The sequence below is a fragment of the Carassius auratus genome, chromosome 24 (assembly GCF_003368295.1).
Source record: "Carassius auratus strain Wakin chromosome 24, ASM336829v1, whole genome shotgun sequence".
Lineage (NCBI taxonomy): Eukaryota > Metazoa > Chordata > Actinopteri > Cypriniformes > Cyprinidae > Carassius > Carassius auratus.
The window spans coordinates 19,891,694-19,909,854 of NC_039266.1; the positions used below are offsets into that span (position 1 = coordinate 19,891,694).

General features: G+C 34.7%; 1 protein-coding gene across 1 annotated transcript in view; it reads right to left on the reverse strand.

The window, feature by feature from the left end:
* The window catches only part of cnbd1 (cyclic nucleotide binding domain containing 1), a 40,283-nt gene that overhangs the window by 14,171 nt on the left and 7,951 nt on the right, over positions 1-18,161 (reverse strand). The window contains exons 5-7 of the mRNA XM_026201486.1: positions 5,869-6,014; positions 2,033-2,124; positions 1,229-1,366 (exon numbers count right to left, since the gene is read on the reverse strand). Of these exons, the coding sequence (XP_026057271.1) occupies positions 1,229-1,366; positions 2,033-2,124; positions 5,869-6,014 (376 nt within the window). The remainder of the gene's footprint in view (positions 1-1,228; positions 1,367-2,032; positions 2,125-5,868; positions 6,015-18,161) is intronic.

An 18,161-nucleotide genomic window follows, 5' to 3' on the forward strand; every position in this document is an offset into this window, starting at 1 on the left:
GATTTTGGCTTATATATATAAAAAAAATAATAATAATTGTTTTGTTTCCTAGTTTCGGATAATAACCAATAATCCAGAATTGAATTGTGAGTTAATTCTATATATTAATAACACATAATAATAATAAAATATTAATATTAGGTTTGGATTGTTATAATATTACATGTATTAATTGTGTTGTTAATAAACATATTTAGATTCAATATCCATATTTTAGATTATCTTTGTTATCATCTAATGCTCAGAGTTAATCCCAATAATAACATATTGATAATGTATTAATATTAAGATTACATTATTATAATGTTAAATATGAATACATTATATTCTCAATAAATATTCATTTATATCAATATTAAATATTAAAATGACTATGTTGTCATGTAATTCTCAGACTTAATCCTAATATAAATAATTTAGTAATAATAATTAACTAATATTATGAAAGAATAATATTAAATATGGTAATAAAATTAATAAATATTAGTATTAAATAGTGTATTAAATAGTCCTGAAAATAATAATAATTTGCGGATAATAAAATATTAATATTAAGATTTAATTATTACCAAAATAAAAATGAATAAACTATATTATTAATACATTTTACATATTATTATTATTGATTTAGACTGTCATCCAATTCTCAAAGTTAATATTAACATTAATAATTTGTTATACATAAATTATTTATATTAAGATCAGATTATAGTAAATTAATAAATATTAATATTAAATAGTGTATTAAATAGTCCTGAAAATAATAATAATTTACGGATAATAAATTATTAATATTAAGATTTAATTATTACCAAAATAAAAATGAATAAACTATATTTTTAATACATTTTACATATTATTATTATTAATTTAGACTGGCATCCAATGCTCAAACTTAATCTTAACAGTAATAATTGGTTATTTATAAATTATTCATATTAAGATCAGATTATAGTAATATAATATATTAATATTAAACAAATCATTTAATAACACTGTAAAATGTTATCGTTAGCAAATCTCAAAATTCACTTGTAGCAATTTAAAAAAAAAAATCTATTTTTAATTTATTTGGACAAAATATTACAGAATTGTATTACTGGTCATTTATCATTTATTGGCTATAACATGAAAACAATAACAGGCCAGAATATAAAATATCAGTGTTTCTCTCGTCTGCAAAGTAAATTTTTACTTTTGTGTTACATGAAGCATCATGTTGCTGCACCTTTTTCAGCTTCTCGTAGCCAGAACGAGATATTCTGAGAATCTCGCAGGTCTCGAGTGTCATGACACACTGGATGACGGCACCTCCATCTACTGCACTTACAGGTTCACAGCATCCAAATGAACCTCCAGCTGCAATCTAAATCAACAAAGACATACACTGTATAAACATGTTGTTTTCAAGAGGCCAGAATTCAGAAATATCATTAAAATGCTGTACTTAGTTATGACCCTGTGCCACATTGGTTACCATTTCTATTTTTGACAAACTTCACTATTGGATGTAACACTTGAATAGATATTTATATTACTCAGTGAATGTTATCTGCTGACTTTTTTTAAAAAGAAATGGTTGAATCATGCACTTGACATAACTATTCTAAAAATTTCTTAAGTAATACAGGCCTATTGTGAACAACTGTGACCACTATGTCAAGAAATTATGTTGAGTGGAATAAGTTAAAATCTAAACGTTGTGGAATTAATTTACCAAGTCAATCCAAATGATCCACTCTAAAGACTCTAAAATTCACTCTAAACATTCATCCAACTTTAAAGTGTGCACTACAAAATCTGGACTGCAGCAGTGCCCTTAATCATAAATCAGTGTGCATGCTAATATAGTTATCGTTATAGTTTTCATTCTTGCTGAGAACAGGTCTTAACTGTACATTAGAAAAGATCAAAAGAGATTATGCTTGTCAGCAACAATTTCCAAGATAGGATTGGTAATGTTTCTGATGTTAGGCAAAGCAAAAGGCCAATTTAAACTCAACAACTGATAACCAAGTAGCATAATTTATACCGTAGAGACTGTCTGATCCTCTTTAAGGGTTTCATGGTTGAACGGTTTCACTGAGCCCTTCAGAATGAGGTAAAATCCATTATGTCCGAAAACTGTAATCAGAGAAAGAGAAAGAGAGATAAATATGGCAGAAGACACACTTGATTAGAAAACCCTCCACTCAACAGTTACGGCTCAGCTGTTTCAGGTCAAAATGCTTGACCCCCATTATGCAGGTGGGCAAGAGACTGACTATTAAATCTTATCGCTGTTTCTGTTATGTAGAGAAAAAACTTTGCACATGCAGAATAAGATTCTACACATTACAAAGATTTAAAAAGTAAAGCAATACTAGGGATCAAGTCACCGGATCCCATCTCATCCTAAGTAAGAGCATATGCATAAATGGATTCATGCTGATGGGTTCTAAAAGAAGATAATTCTTGCATTTGACTGTAGATAAATCTAAATAACTGCATTTAAATGAATGGTTCTCTTTGGAACAGTGAATTTCATGTGTAAAGGGAAAGTTCACCCCAAAATTTTAATCCTTTCTTCATTTACTCAACATTGCAATATGTCACTCCAAATGACTCAAATTTCTTGATAAAACATGCTTCATATACACACATAGATATACTCAATCTTTTAAAAGGAGTTATATGATGCTCCTAAAAATAACATTATTTTGTGTATTTAGGGTAATGCAATGAGTTTATGTGGTTTAAGGTAAAAAAAAAAAAACACATTATTTTCCACATACTGTACATTATTGTTGCTCCTCTATGCCCTCCCTTCTGAAACACGTAATTTTTTACAAAGCTCATTGTTCAAAAAAAGTGAGGTGTGCTCTGATTGGCCGCCAGGGATGGAAGTGTGACTGAAATTTTACGCCCCTTACCATACAGTGATGTGTGTCAGGTGCAACGAGACAATTTCTGCATTTGTGATCAGAGAAGTGAGAGATAACTCACATTTGAATTATCAGTGGCAAATCCTTTAAATATGAAAACATACTTACAGGCTGTGAGTCAGATTTATATCCCACTTTATAGAAACAGCCTTTGCAAACAGATATCATTATAGGCTATTCTCCCAGTTTCAGGAAACAGTCCTCTGAATATTTGGGATGAACTGTTCTGGAACAGTGTTGCACATACAACTTAACCACTGATTTCTAGTTGTGTCCTCTTTTGGAAGGCAAAACAAAGTAGTTTCGCTTTCACAACGAAACACACAGCATCTCCACAACATGCAACAATACTAAAGCAGAATTAAAGTTACACCTTCTTTCTTCACGTGAACATTTGGGCGGTCTTATGCAAATCTTCCCACACAGTGGCATAGATATGTGGGGGTGTGTTTAAACAAGGCGTTTTAGGGTTTGGGTTTGGAACGTTAGTCTTTGCAACTTTAGGGATATTATCTACGTATAGACCAATGCTACTTTTGCGTCATCGAAGGGTAACGCCCCTTTTTGAGGGAAAACAAACGCATTCCCCTGATACAGAACTCGCTCCAGGGACCTTTTGTTTTTCAACTAGTATAGCTAGTAGTCAACAAAACTGTCAATAGCTTAAATCAACTGAAATATGATCCAAGTAAACCACCCACTCCTCTTGACATGGCTCATCGTCTAGTTTATCATACTGTGAGTGTGTTAATGACAAAAAATAGGCTACTTGGTAATTCCACAAGATAATGGTAACGTTAGATTTCCATATTTGGCCACTGCGTGGGGTCATTAATCCAGTTTTCGACCATTTCAAAGGGATACCTCTTTAAACACCGTATCCAGTAGCTTCTTTAAATACCGCCACGGTCCTCGGCCGGCAAAGAGAGTGTGTATGTTTGTGCCATTTTTGCTATCAAGAAACTAGAGCGAGTTCTGTGTCAGAGGAATCTGTTTGTTTTCCCCCAAAAAAGGGCGTTACCCTTCGATGACGCAAAAGTAGCGTTGGTATATGCACGAACCGCTTGTAACACTCCAAAGAGAAAGGAAAACATAAAAATTGCATCATAGGACCCCTTTAAGGAATTTTCACACACATTATGAAATGAGCTGAATATCCTTCAGTCATATCTTTATCTTCAGACAAATAAATCACTTTGACACAAAGATCTGAATGAGATGAAAACTGCTCTCTGAAAGCAAACTCTCCATACACTAGTAATAACACTCCACAACATCTCTCACTCCTCACACGCAAACTTTTCAGCCTGGTCCAGACGCCTATCAACAGCAAATCACAGTGTTTATGCTCTGTAATCATCTGCAGCTAAAACTTGCATCCATAACGAAGCCCTTCCCCCCTCCGTCTGTGACATTCAACATACCACAGCCATTACCGCCCTTTTAGATGAATCAATAAAGAAATCTCCATCTCCAAAACACCAGACGTTTGCAAAACGTCAACCATCGGTCTGGAGACACGTATTCATGCTTTCAACAAATTGTCTTTCCCTTATGTTTTTGCTTAGTGGCCCTTAAAGAATGCGTGGCTGTTATTGAGCACAGATTAGCAGACGAACGAACATGTCGATAGAGAATCACACATGCCAGGTTGGGCTCTCAACCTTTTAGAAACACATCCAAACACTTGACAATATTCACAGGCGAGACTGAAAGATGATGCTAATGAAAGATCTGTTTGATTTGTCTTGAAAGATTGTGTTGCATGTGGCCACTGATATATAATATATGAGCTAACAGTTTTGGATGACAGGATCTTCTTCTTTGGGGATTGAGCCAAATGTTTTGCAAGCCTCTGGATCAGAACAAGACAATGAAGTAAAACGGATAATGAAGTCTATACTGTATATAAACACTATTATGTTCTCAATTGTGGATAAACTGTTCTGAAGGTGTTAAACCTGCTGAACTAGAAACAGTAAGCTTTTAAAAGCATGATTTAGTTGTGGAGTGTTTTTATCGAAGATTTCAATATTCCATCGTGCAAAAACACAAATGGTGGATGAAAAATGAGAGATGAAATTATCTTTGAATAAGACAATTCCTGACACATAACATTGCAGAACTCTGGCATTTGATTTTCTACACTCTTAAAGCATTAGTTCAGCTACTCTTATGTTATATACTATGACTTATGGGTAACACTTTACAATACCTCATAAGCAATAACTACTTAAATTTAATTTGGTTTCTCACACAAAGCTTTTGTATTACTTCTGAAAACTCTGAATATAGTACTTCTATGATAAATTAATGATGCTGTCCTTCACCTCCATCAAACTGAAAATAATGGCTAGAATGTTCTTTAAAAATATTCTTTATGCAATCCTATAGTACATAACAAATACAGTCATATGGGTTTTGAATGACATAATCTTAAGTGAATTTTCATTTTAAGGTGAACTATCAGTTTGAAAAAATAGTTTGCCCAAAATTGAAAATTTGTAGAAAATGTACTCACCTTTGGTTACCCAAGATGTAGATGAGTTGCTTCAAAGTTACAGATTTGAAGAAATAAAGCATTACATCTCTTGTTCACCAATGAATCCTCTGCAGTGAATGGGTGCCGTCAGAATGAGAGTCCAACAGCTGATAAAACACCACAATAATCCACATGATTACAGTCCATCAATTAGTGTATCGCGAATTTGTTCCATCATAAGGATGGACAAAACATAAAAATGGATAGAGTCACACATTGATTGCAGAATATCCATCGGTGAGCAAGTGGTGTACTTCTAAAACTTTGTTTCTTCCAATCTGTTTTGATGAAGAAACAAACTCATCTACATCTTTGATGCCATAAATTTACAGCAAATGTTCATTTTTGGGTGTACTATTCCTTTAAGAGTGTGACTGTGTGTGTATACAGTATATATCTCACTGATCTGTCCGCGGTCCCAGGTCTCGAGGGTGGTGACGGTACTAATCTGTTTCAGCTCCTGCGAGCCCAGCTGCGAGGTCAGACTGTGGACTCCCTTCAGTAGTTTATAAATGATATGATGCTCTGAATGGGATCTCTCAATAGGGCTGCAAAACACACAAAGAATCACAAATTCATTTTTCAGGAGTCTAAACAGCAAACTCTATTCAGTGGGTGCTCACACCTATGTTGGGGAAGCTACTCGTTAATTATAGCATTTAAAATACAGACAAAGTATCTAACTGCTTTGGAGCTACTTAAAGGAATAGCTCACCCAAAAATGAAAATTCTGTCATCATTTATTATTGTAGTTCCAAACAAGTATGAGTTTATTTCTTCTGCTGAGCACAAAAGAAAATATATTTTGAAGAGTGATGGTAAACAAACAGTTGACGGCAGCCATTGATGTCAATGGCATTGAAAAAAATATACTATTGAAGCCAATGTTTACCATCAACTGTTTAGTTAGCCACATTCTATATATTTTATATATAGATATACCCAATATCTTCTTTTATGTTCAGCAGAATAAGATAATTCATACACGCTTGAATCGCGATTTTTGATTGAACTATACCTATTAAGGCATTTTAAACTTATTTTGGCAACTACAGCAGTACTTATCTGAATAGAAATAATGCATTTTTATTAGTGTTATCAAACAATTAATTGCAATTAATCACATCCAAAATAAACTAAAAAATCTTTACATAATATGTATGTGTGTGTTCTGAATATTTATTATGTATATATAAATACACACACATGCATGTATATATTTGCGAACAATATGTTATATTTATATAGTAAATATATCTATATATTATATAATTTCTATGAATTAAAAATATATACACGTAAATACTAGGGGTGACCACGAATAGTCGATGAATCGATGCTTTGACTCGAGGAGCCTGATTCGACTACCAAACTAACAGTCGAATATTCGCGGAGTGTTATTGATTATGACATTTTGACTATATGGGGAGCTCAAATGTCTGATTTCATATAGAACTACCAGTTTTCTCCCAATAAGTTAATATACAGCCTAGTATGATAAAGCTGTAAAAATCTGAAAAGAAAGAAGCTTCAAATTCATATTTTAAATTGCGTGAATAAATCCAACCACCCCAATAGATTATGTTTCACTTTCCATAATCCGTGACCGACAGAGGAGCATCATGGCGGCAGGGATTTAAAACTTTACCAAGACTCAAACTGACACAGACAGAGACTGGATTTTTTCGAACAGGTAGGGTACAAGTGATTTCAAAACATTTCAGCCGGTCTATATATATATATATATATATATAGTGGATATGTTATTTACCTTATATTTGATGCATTTAGTTTTGAGTCAAGCGCTTCATTGTTGTACTACGGTGATATCTCTTCAGCGCGAGCAGCTCAAACTACAATGCAAAATATTAATAACTATGACTGGGACTGCTATATACATACAATTATAATGAGAAGACCATTATACTAAAATGCTATGAATTTTTAGAGTTTAGCTGCCGTGTTTTTGCAAATTTTTTCGTGAAGAACGCGTCCATAAAAGGAGTTCGTATTCAAAGCCCCGCAGATATGTTCATGTGCATTCGGGCTCTTTTTGCTTAAGTCTTAATATTAACGTTATGTTGTATAAATAACGAAGCATATTCTATATGAAATTATGAGTTGAATCCCATTGATTAAATACTTGCTATCAAATGCGTCACACTACTCGTCATCTTTAGCGCATACAGATCAAAACAGAAATGAAGAACATTAACTGCTAAGGTTATCCCCGCCCTCAAACATATGATTCGACTATCAGTCGAATATCGGCAAGATTCGAAAATTCAGATTCGACTATGAAAATACTTAATCATTTGACAGCACTCATTTTTATTTGCTATAAAATAAAATATAAAGTATTTCTGTATAAAATGATTTTATTTATAAATAAATACCAATATAACACCTTCTTTAAAATACAAAGTAAAAAAAAAAAAAAAAAAAAATATATATATATATATATATATATATATATATATATATACACACACATCTATACACAAAAGTTTTTCAAAAATGCATTGGAACCAGTCTATTGAGATGAATGGTCTTAAAGTAAAACAGAAAAATAGAAAATTTAATTACAATAAAAACTATATGACCATACAGCGATTTGGCGAACTGCAGCTATTTAATCACACCTTTAAAGTCCTTTAAAGAAATTCTTTAAAAGACTCTAGGATAAACTGGCTCAAAATCTGGTCTCATCTGCATTAAAGTAAATGTGTGTCCTAGACAAACCCCTGAAACCCAAACAAAAAACTCTTAATCTTTTTACACCCTCACTATCCTACAGGCACCATCTCAGATAATGAAACCTGAACACTTGCTTTGAAGAAACCCCTCTGCAGTGTGTTATTATGTTTAAAGCTAATGCTTAAGGGAAAACGAGTGTTTTAGATGTGTGATGATGATGGTATTAGTGTGGTGTCTAGTTTAATGGGCATCCAAGAGAAAAAAAAAACTCAAAACCAATAGCTGGGAAGGAGTTTAGCCATCAAGAGCACAATGCTGCAAACGTTGTAATCACAATGCCAATAGACTGTGTGCACATGAGTTTGCTTATGCTGGATGAAGGTCAAATCCATCAATCAATCCTTTGTGGGTGTTTGCTTGTGCTTGTGGGTTCGGTAAATCAGTGTCAGTCTCAAAACAGCCAGCTTTATACAGGCAAAAAGAATAAAAGCACTCAAAGTATTCTGTGTTGTACCAGAATATTCTATCTATGAAGTAAGATTGACAACCTTCAACCTTCCATTCCAATGCTTCAACAACAACAAGAAATAAGGAGCCCGTTTTGTTATACTCGTATACACACACACTTTTATTGTTTTATCATTTTTGTTGGGCCAATGAAAGTCTCAGCATCATACATCACGCACACGGATCGTTGGCTAAACGTCTGATGCATATGGGTCACAAAAGTAGAAATACTTCAGAAACGTTGAAGTCGTTATCGGATTGGTTGAATTCTTCAGGATTTCCGTGAGACGTGTGTGTCACATTCTTTAACGTTCTGCCTGGAAACAAAGATACAGTGGCGCCAAACCCCCTCATGAAAGTCGTCGTGTTTACAACTGTGATGACAAGCTCTAATCAGGATCAACTAAACAGTGGATTCTCAAAAGTATGTGAAATATTTAAAGTTTGCGACACAGAATCTTTAAAATACTGTAAGTCCGAGAGTTTTACACACCGGTCTGTGATAATGGCGAAATTTCCACACATCGAAACATGATGATGAACGAAACGAATTGTGATTGGTTGTTGGACATGTCAGTCAAACGGCCTCATGGGCGGAACTTGGCCAATGAACGCTGCCATGAATTCCAGACCTTCAGCCTGATCTGTCTCACTTGTTAATATTATCAAAATTTCTAAAGTGAGTTCTAAAACATAAAAATTGACTTCAATTTGACACTCTCAAGCAATTTAACTGTTAATCACTCAATAAGCAATGGCTAACTATATCTCTTATATGCATCCTATTAGAATAACTAAAGTTATACTGTCATATTTCTGAAAGTCTGTTTACTGTACATTTATATAGAAATACTTGTTAAAGTTACTATACAAGCATATTCACTAGAGTTCAAATGGTGCTGAACAACATAAATGACTCACCAAAGAGTCTCCAAACATTTCAGATGCTTTATACACCTATATTTTCCATCTTTGATACACTCCAGACTACAAATCAATAAACTCAAATGCATTCACTGTAAAACACTACACAGATGGCAGAGCTTAGTCCTAATAGCGTTAGCAGAGATGTACAAGCATGAGTTTACAATTTACAGGAACGTCTCGCTCACAGTTTGGCAGTCTTAATTTCAGGGTTCACAAAACATCCTCTGTGCACCAAATTTGTAATTCCCCGTCCTCCTGCCAAAGCGCTGCGTGAAAAAAAAAAAAACACATTATGCCGTTAAAATAATGGGATACCATCGTTTACACTGTGGGTCATTTCTGGGGTGAGAGTGCAAGTGCCTTTTAAAAGATACAATTAGCAGTAGCATCTTCTATCTATGGATGGGAATAAGGCAACGTTGAACATTTAAGGTCATTATGAGTCATGATTGGAACTTCAAATTCTCATGGTTTCTACAGAATATTCACATTCAAAAGATGTTACCTAATTAGTTTTTATTTAACAAGAATTACAAAGACATGTCCATGAACCCCTCTTTGAGGACTGTTTCACTGTTCAATAGTACTTTTTTTTTTAATTTTTAGCCCAATTAAAGAGCACTAATTAGAGTCTAAAAAATACAGACAAATCTGGTTTGATAAAAAAGAAAAAAAAAAACGTTTTAACTCAAAAGAGAACTCAGAATTAGATTTATAAACTTGTACAGTAATTCTGAGAAGAAAAGTCGCAACTTTTCACTCAATATCCTGTTAATCTTGAGTACCTATAGAGTAGTACTGCATCCTTCATAACTCCAAAAAGTCTTTAGTTTTATTATATTCATAAGAGAAAGATAGTCTGTACCGATTTTTCCCGGAAAAACACGACCGGCTGGAGGCGTGACGTGTGGGCGGAGCTAAAGAATCACGAGCGCCTGTAGGCTTTTGAGTTGAGAGCATGTGGAAGCTGTGACACAGATCCAGAGTCTGAAATTTAACAAGAGCAGCATCAGCAACAACGTCTCTATGTGGTATGTACTGAAACTGCATATATTTGCTTAGCGGTTTTGGAAAATGACTAAGTTCCACTTTGTCGTCTTTTTTTATTTTTTTTTATTTTTTTTTTTAAGCTGTACATGTGGAAAGTTCAGTTTGATGACAACATCGCATGTTGTTTACTTGATGTGCTTACGCGCCGATAGCTAAGTTAACAACACAGAGATATTTGAAGCAGTTTTACTCACCGCCTGCGGTTCCAACACACGATCGTGACGCTTTTTCGTTGGGACTGCATTATCCTTAAGAAATAAACGATGTGCAAATCCGTCGTCAAACTGGGCCTTGTTTGTAAAACAAGCATCTTCGAAATGCAGGTAACAAACACAAACACTTGCACAACTCCGTTGATGCTCTGTAAAAATAAACTCCATCCACTGGTCCCTTAATGCTGTTTCTCTTTTGGTAATCTGTGGAGAGTTGTCTTGCCCTGGCAACCAAAAACACACTCCTTTTGTGACATTTCGCGACGCTCTCGCTCTGATCAGTGAATGTCTGCTGTGCTCTCAGTGCTCTGCTATACGGGAGCGCGTGCTCTTCCGGCAGACGCGCCCTCAGGACCCATATAAGGAAATTCTGCTCCATCTAACGTCACACAGAGCCATACTCGAAAAAAACTTTCCGAAACTTGTGACAAACCGGAAGGAGTATTTTTGGAACAGAAATACTCCTTCAAACGTACAACTTAATTTTTGAAACTTTGTCCATGTTTAGCATGGGAATCCAACTCTTTAACAGTGTAAAAAACTCAGTATGCATGAAATAGCATTTCACCCCCCTTTAATTTTCATTCTGTGGCGGAAACAAGAAACAGAATTGTGAGATAAAACGTTAAAATTGTAAGATAAAGATAATTTTTGGCAGGCACAAGATACGGCTGGTACAAAAATGACTGTGAAACAGTCATATGATTAAAAACCATGTGACTGGGGTGAGAATTTGTTTGACCACCAGCCAGAGATTTTTATTTTTCCAGTTCAAATATACAGAATAATTCACTTTAGGCATCAAACCAAAGCTATATGCCTTGTAAGTCAAATCAGATCTCTCTTTGATTGGGAGTCAGAGAACACTGAAGCCCAACCAATCAGATATAAACCTCGCCAGTTCTTTATATTAGTTCAACAAAAGTGCATTGTTACTAAACAACAGCATTTCAACCTAAAGGCCAAATTGAACCTGAAAACCATTTTTGAGTCTAAATTCTGCAACCGATGACTTCGAAATAGAAGCTGGCTAGGAAATGATCTCTGGCTTAATTCCAGGATTCTCGCTGACATTTCCATATACTTCCATTAATTATGAATACTCTGTAGATAATAATAATTGCAAGCTTTAATCCCCCCATAAGATTCTAATTAACTGGAAGGAACTTATCGCACACTGAATGAAGGGAAAAACTGAATTATAACTTTTGTGAGAATATCTGCTGATTGCGGTACACACAGAGCCTGTGGTGCTGAATAAAAACACTGAGAGAGAAAGAGAGGGAAAGAGGTGAAAAAGTGAACTATTGAATTTCCAAACGAGTCCCATTCTACAAAATAAGTGCCATTTGCATGTGTAAAAAACCATTTAAACAACCAATAGTGGATGCTCACTTTTACAATATTAATAAAGTCATTCACATCACCACACATACAGTCATTTTCATTAATAATCATAATGCATTTCTGCCCTCTGCATTAGAAAATATGTCCATTGTGAAGGACAACTATTCTTTACACTTTCAATATCAGTTCAGATAGTGGATCACCAGCTGAGATTATTTTAGATAATAATTTAGCTTATCAATTCCTCAAAAGACAAATGAAATGAAGTTGTTTCCCCAAATTTAAGATTATCAAGACTTCTACAATAGCAATTTTCCCTTTTTGAAGTAATAAATCAGTAAAAAAAAGATTTGCATTAATATTGGCCTTATAAACTTCGACATGTTAAACTGTAAAAGACATTCCGAAAACATAATTATATCCTGACATGCGTTAAAACTTGATGCACAATGCAAACACTCATGGTTAATCTAATAAAGTGATTTAAATCTAACTGAGAATTCAACCCGTTTCATAAAATAAACCATTTTGAATCAAAGTGAACAATGAACAACAACAACCTCAACAAAACAAAGAGAAAACCAGTGTCACAACGATTCCACGGCAAAAACACTCTCATTTCACCTCCCTTGAGGAGGGTCAAGGACCGTTCTCCATGTTTGTGCTGCTCCGTTTGTGAGACAATTACACAGGGTTTCAGCGGCCAGCCGCTTTCTCAGGTCTGTTTGACAGCGAGAGGCTTTGTCTTTCAACAAATAACTGTAATGGTCCTTATCTGCCGAGCGGGCCGCCTTTACAACACTATCTTATCAGCCACCAAATACTTTCCCGCGAACTATCTCCAGAGAATGCACCAGGAAAATTGCCACTAAACCGAGAGCAGCCACTGACATAAATCACAGAGAAAGAGGTACATCGATAAGGGCTATCTCAAAGTTAAAGCCACAAAGCTGTTTCGGGGTCAGAATGGCCAGCAAACTTAATTCAAATTCTAAGTGGCACTTTACTTTGAAGATAAAAGGGAAACCTTCTCCGGGTAATCAATTCAATCTGAACGCGCAAATCTCATTGCTGATAACCTCCACTGTCTTTCCTTAAATTATCTGCAGCGCTTTTCTTGAGCTCAGGCACAATGGGAGGGGGGAAAAGTCAAGCTAGCATTTAGAAACAAAATGATTTCGCTGTTCTTTTATCCCACCAAGAAAGTCGGAATAGACAAGCTCTGTAAAAGCCAACAATGATACCACCTTAACTCCTTTAACAGACACGTCCAACAGTTTTACAGTCTAATATCTTCTATACTGATAAAGGCCAAGATTTCCACCCAAAAAGGTTTGGAAGGACATGAGGATGAGTAATTAATTTTCATTTTTGAGTGAACTATCAACTTAAATGACATGTTGGGGACCATTAGTTTGAGAGGATTAAACAAGTACAGTTTTTATAATTGAGATCCACCAACCATAGCTTGGCTGCCATGGATGTGTGAGCGAGAAAGAAAAGAAAGAGATCGGTTTCCTTAAATGTAGCAGCTGTCAGAAGTCTCCGTTTTGCAGCTGGTTCTGAGCTTCTCCTGCTAACCGACCAAAGAGTCCCAAGTCCTGACAAAACAGATCTCAAGCACAAATTATAACTGTCAGAACTGTTAAATAAGACTCCTCAGCCAACACGTGTGCATGTCATCAAAACTGGGAACGTTTTTTTTGGACCAAAACACCACTCTGAGAAAACAAAACCCTTTCACACGCCTAGCAGGAGATTCTGCTAAATGGAAAAAGTTAAATCGTCGTGTAAGAAAAACAAAACACATTTTCTGACTTGATACAGCAACTCATAAACATTTTGGGCACAGGGAGGCGGTTTATCAGAGGCACCCTGGAGGGATTAATCATTCTTCCAAATTTCTGCTATAAAGCCATATTATAAAGCAAAGACGTGTGCAGATTTCTGCTTTGCTTTTGTTTGGGCCAATCACTCACTAAAAAAGTAAAATGTTATTATTTAAAGGTTGCTCTTTCATAGCTCATAAATTTTCACTTGCTGGAAAATAAATAAATAAATAAAAATACATAAATAATAGAAGCAATAATTGCTTTGTCAGGTAAGCAAAAAAAGTTAGTCGTGGTAGCACCGATATTAATTGGTTTGATTTAAATCCTACATTTTATATATATATATATATATATATATATATATACACACTGTACTATCATTTATTAACATTTAGCAGTCTTTTAATTTTCAATTTTATTTTTCATATTAGATTAAGTTTTAAATAATTTTGTTTTCGTTGTTTTCCGTTCTTTTATTTCTATACAGTATTGATTTTTAATTACGTTTTCATAATTTTAGGATTTCGCAAATCTGATTACAAAATATTTCAGAGCAAAAATAAAGCTTCTGACCTTTAATTGCAGACTCAGATTTAAAGACAGTTGGGATATGTTGTTGAAACATTTTCTGAAACTCACAAACAGCAGTTGAAGGAAAAATCTGTAAAGCAAAAGACCTGAGTTAAATTCTTCATTTGCTCTCCATTTAATCTCATTGATGTTTCGAAGAAACAATAGAGATTAAATTGAGCTTATTTGTATTTTTTATTTTCTACTAGCTGCACTGTTGACATGAAAACAACAGTCAAGTCAGTAATAACTAAGAAACAAACACTCAAAATACCTGGTTTAGATTAAATCCAGTTAAGTCAAAGAGTTCATTTATTCAGCTTTGGGACAAATAAATCATTTAGGTGTTTATGTTTTCTGTTCTCAAGCCTGACAACAAGAGAGTCTGGTCCAAAACACCAAGCCTTGATTGACCTGCCCAGAAGTGGACTTTCCCTTCTTCCCAATCCCATTCAACCTCTCCAATGATGATGATGATGAAGTTTCCACTGCAGCTGTTGTTATATTCAGAAACCTCACTCCTCCAGTAAAGAGATTTACCAGTGCACTTATCCCCTGACTCCATCACTCAGAACCGTCAGCGATACAATTTGCGAACAGCACCTGATCCTGGTCATATTTCCAGAAAAAAAACCCAGGCTGGTTAATTTCTCTCTGGCCCTCCTTTCCCACAGCGAAGAGTAATGAAAACCTGGGTGTTTCTAGTTTCTTAATGTCCCAAAATATTAAATATCTGATCATAAATGTCTTCAGAAAGAACAACCTGATCCACAGCAATGGATCATGATCTTCAAACTCCCAAAGTGAGAAGAAATTATTTTCTGGCACAGGTAGAAAAACAGTTCACTGCCAGACTACAGGGTCTGGACTTTTAACAAACCATCTACCATGTTACCAAAATCAGTTTAAAGGTGCAGTATGCAATATTGACAGCTAGCAGGTGAAATGGCAGTCTAAATTCAAAATATTGGAGGGAGCTGTTTCTCTCACATCAATTTTTAAGACACAATGCTGATGCTGGATTGAGGACATGTAACAGGAATGAGCACAATTTATAATAAAAGGTCATGAGCCTCACACACTGCGATTTACCCATGTTTTAATATGCCTAAGTGTGTTGATTTAATATATAAAATATCTGTGAAAGTCTATTGAGCACTAAGACACTGACCTTTAAATGGACATTTATTATATACACCACTAATGAGAAATTAATCCTTATTAAAAAAAGAAATGATCAAGAAAAAAAGTGAATTCAAGAAGTAGTGAGAAGTAGTGAATATACAAAAGAGGTGAAAAGTTTAGGATTTGTTTCCATCTTCATTTGGCCTCCTCACACACTCAGCAGCCCTCATCAGCTGTTACCATGACAACATCTTAAACAGCAAATACATCAGCGGTTTAGAGCTGTAGGCTGATAGGGAACCCAGCCAATCATAAGCCCCTGAGCTTTCCAAATGATCTAAACTTTAAGAAAAACCCCATAAAACTAAACATTTCACGTGACAGACACATCTGAACTGTACTGGATGATTATCACACCCATTGGCTGAATATACAGATGGTGACAGATGTTAAATTGCGATTTTGAAATGTTAATATATGTGAAAAACTGTGTAAATGAGGAGGTGGTTATAAATATTTTACTTTTGAGCCAATTATTGAGTCTTTATATACACACACACATATGACTTGTTCTAGCACTTACATATCAATGCTCTCTTGTTGTTTTTGATTGTTTTTGTTGCTTCTATTGTCCTCAATTGTAAATCACTTTGGATAAAAGCGTCTGCTAAATTACTAAATGTAAATGTAAAAATATACAGTATATACTGTATATGTGTGTATATATTCACACACACACATTTTATATATATATATATATATATATATATATATATATATATATATATTCACATACATACATACATACATACATATAGTTCCACATATACATAATAATATTAGATGAGCTGCGTTATTATTAAATACATGTTTTATTATTATTATGTCTTATTATATGGAACCATATAAGATAATAATATACGTTTCCAGTTATTTTAATTATTTAATGGAAATTTTCTAATGGAATCATGAACTAATAATGAACAGCGCTTTCATCTAAGTAAATACTCCTTTTTTTAATTAAATAGTTTTTTATTTCTTAATTTTCATTCATAATACCTTATTGTTCATATAGGACTAAAAATGTAAAAAAAAAAAAAAACAACAACTAAATGCAGACATCTACATCTAGATTAAATGCTGTGAAGATATTGTTCAATTGTTCATAATACACAATGCACTGTATATTAAATTGTATTGTTTTATATATAACTGTCTTATATAGATAGATAGATATACATATATATGTATACATATGTATGTGACTCATATTTGCCCGGATTATAGTTTCAGATAACATTAAAAACTTTTCTGGGTCAAAGTGTGTTTCTCTGACCAGCACACATCCCCAGGAAACACAGAAGGAGGATTGTGGGAAAGGGTGAAGTCTTGAGGAGGGGTCAGAGCCCTGAAACACAGAGCAAAATAAATACATGAACTATAACAAAAATACAGCCAGAAAGTGCACACAAAGCAGGTTGTGCTGGCTGGCTTTCCTCATTAAATAAGCTGAACGTCTTCCGCTGGTTCTCCCCCATCACTGCCCTGCTCTGACTGTTACAATGGCCTCCTGGACGTGGAGCTACATGGGCGAAGCCAGTGCGGGGGGAAGCCAAGCACTTCCTGCCTCCAGAGCTGGCAGAGAGACAAGCTCTCACGGGAACAGTGTGCAAGAGCAGGAAGTGTGTGTGTGTATATGTGTGTGTGTATGTGTGTGTTGCCAGCACAGTTGGTCCAGCTCCCCATGAGACCTGGATGGGGAAAACTGGCTTTATGACAAGAGCATATGTAAAGACACACTAGACAACAAACCCATATAGGTTAGTGTATGTACACTCACCAGGTCACCGGATGACCTTCAGATGGGTTTAAAATATACTTAGAAGTCGTGAGCAATGACACTGAGGTGCAAATGAAACCTGTATTGCAGTCAACAGAAAACGCAGTCTGAAATCATACATATCAAAGAGGATATTCAACATTCAAGGAGATTTAAAATTAACATTCACACCCTGAAATTAAGCGATTTGAAATCTGCCATCTTTGCTCACGGGCAGTGCACTCAGTTCCACATCTAAGTTGTTATGAGACTAATCAACTGAGGTGCAATTGTCAAGTGACTAATTACTCTGGATCCACCAGAAGATTACATCATGACAACACTTTAATGGTTGATGGCACTATAACGAATAAGTACATTTCCAAACCCTTCACTAGTGGCTATCCCTAGCTGTGATGTCAAAAGTTGGAGATAAAAAAAATTAAATCCTAAGAAGTCAAGCTATTAAGTATATAAATGTGCTGGGCAACGATTAAACCATTTTTATTTTGTATTAATTATGTATTATTGTCTGCGATTAACCGCAATTAATTGCATTGTTATGCAAAAACTAATAATGCATTCAAAAGTAGTGAATTGTGCACTTTT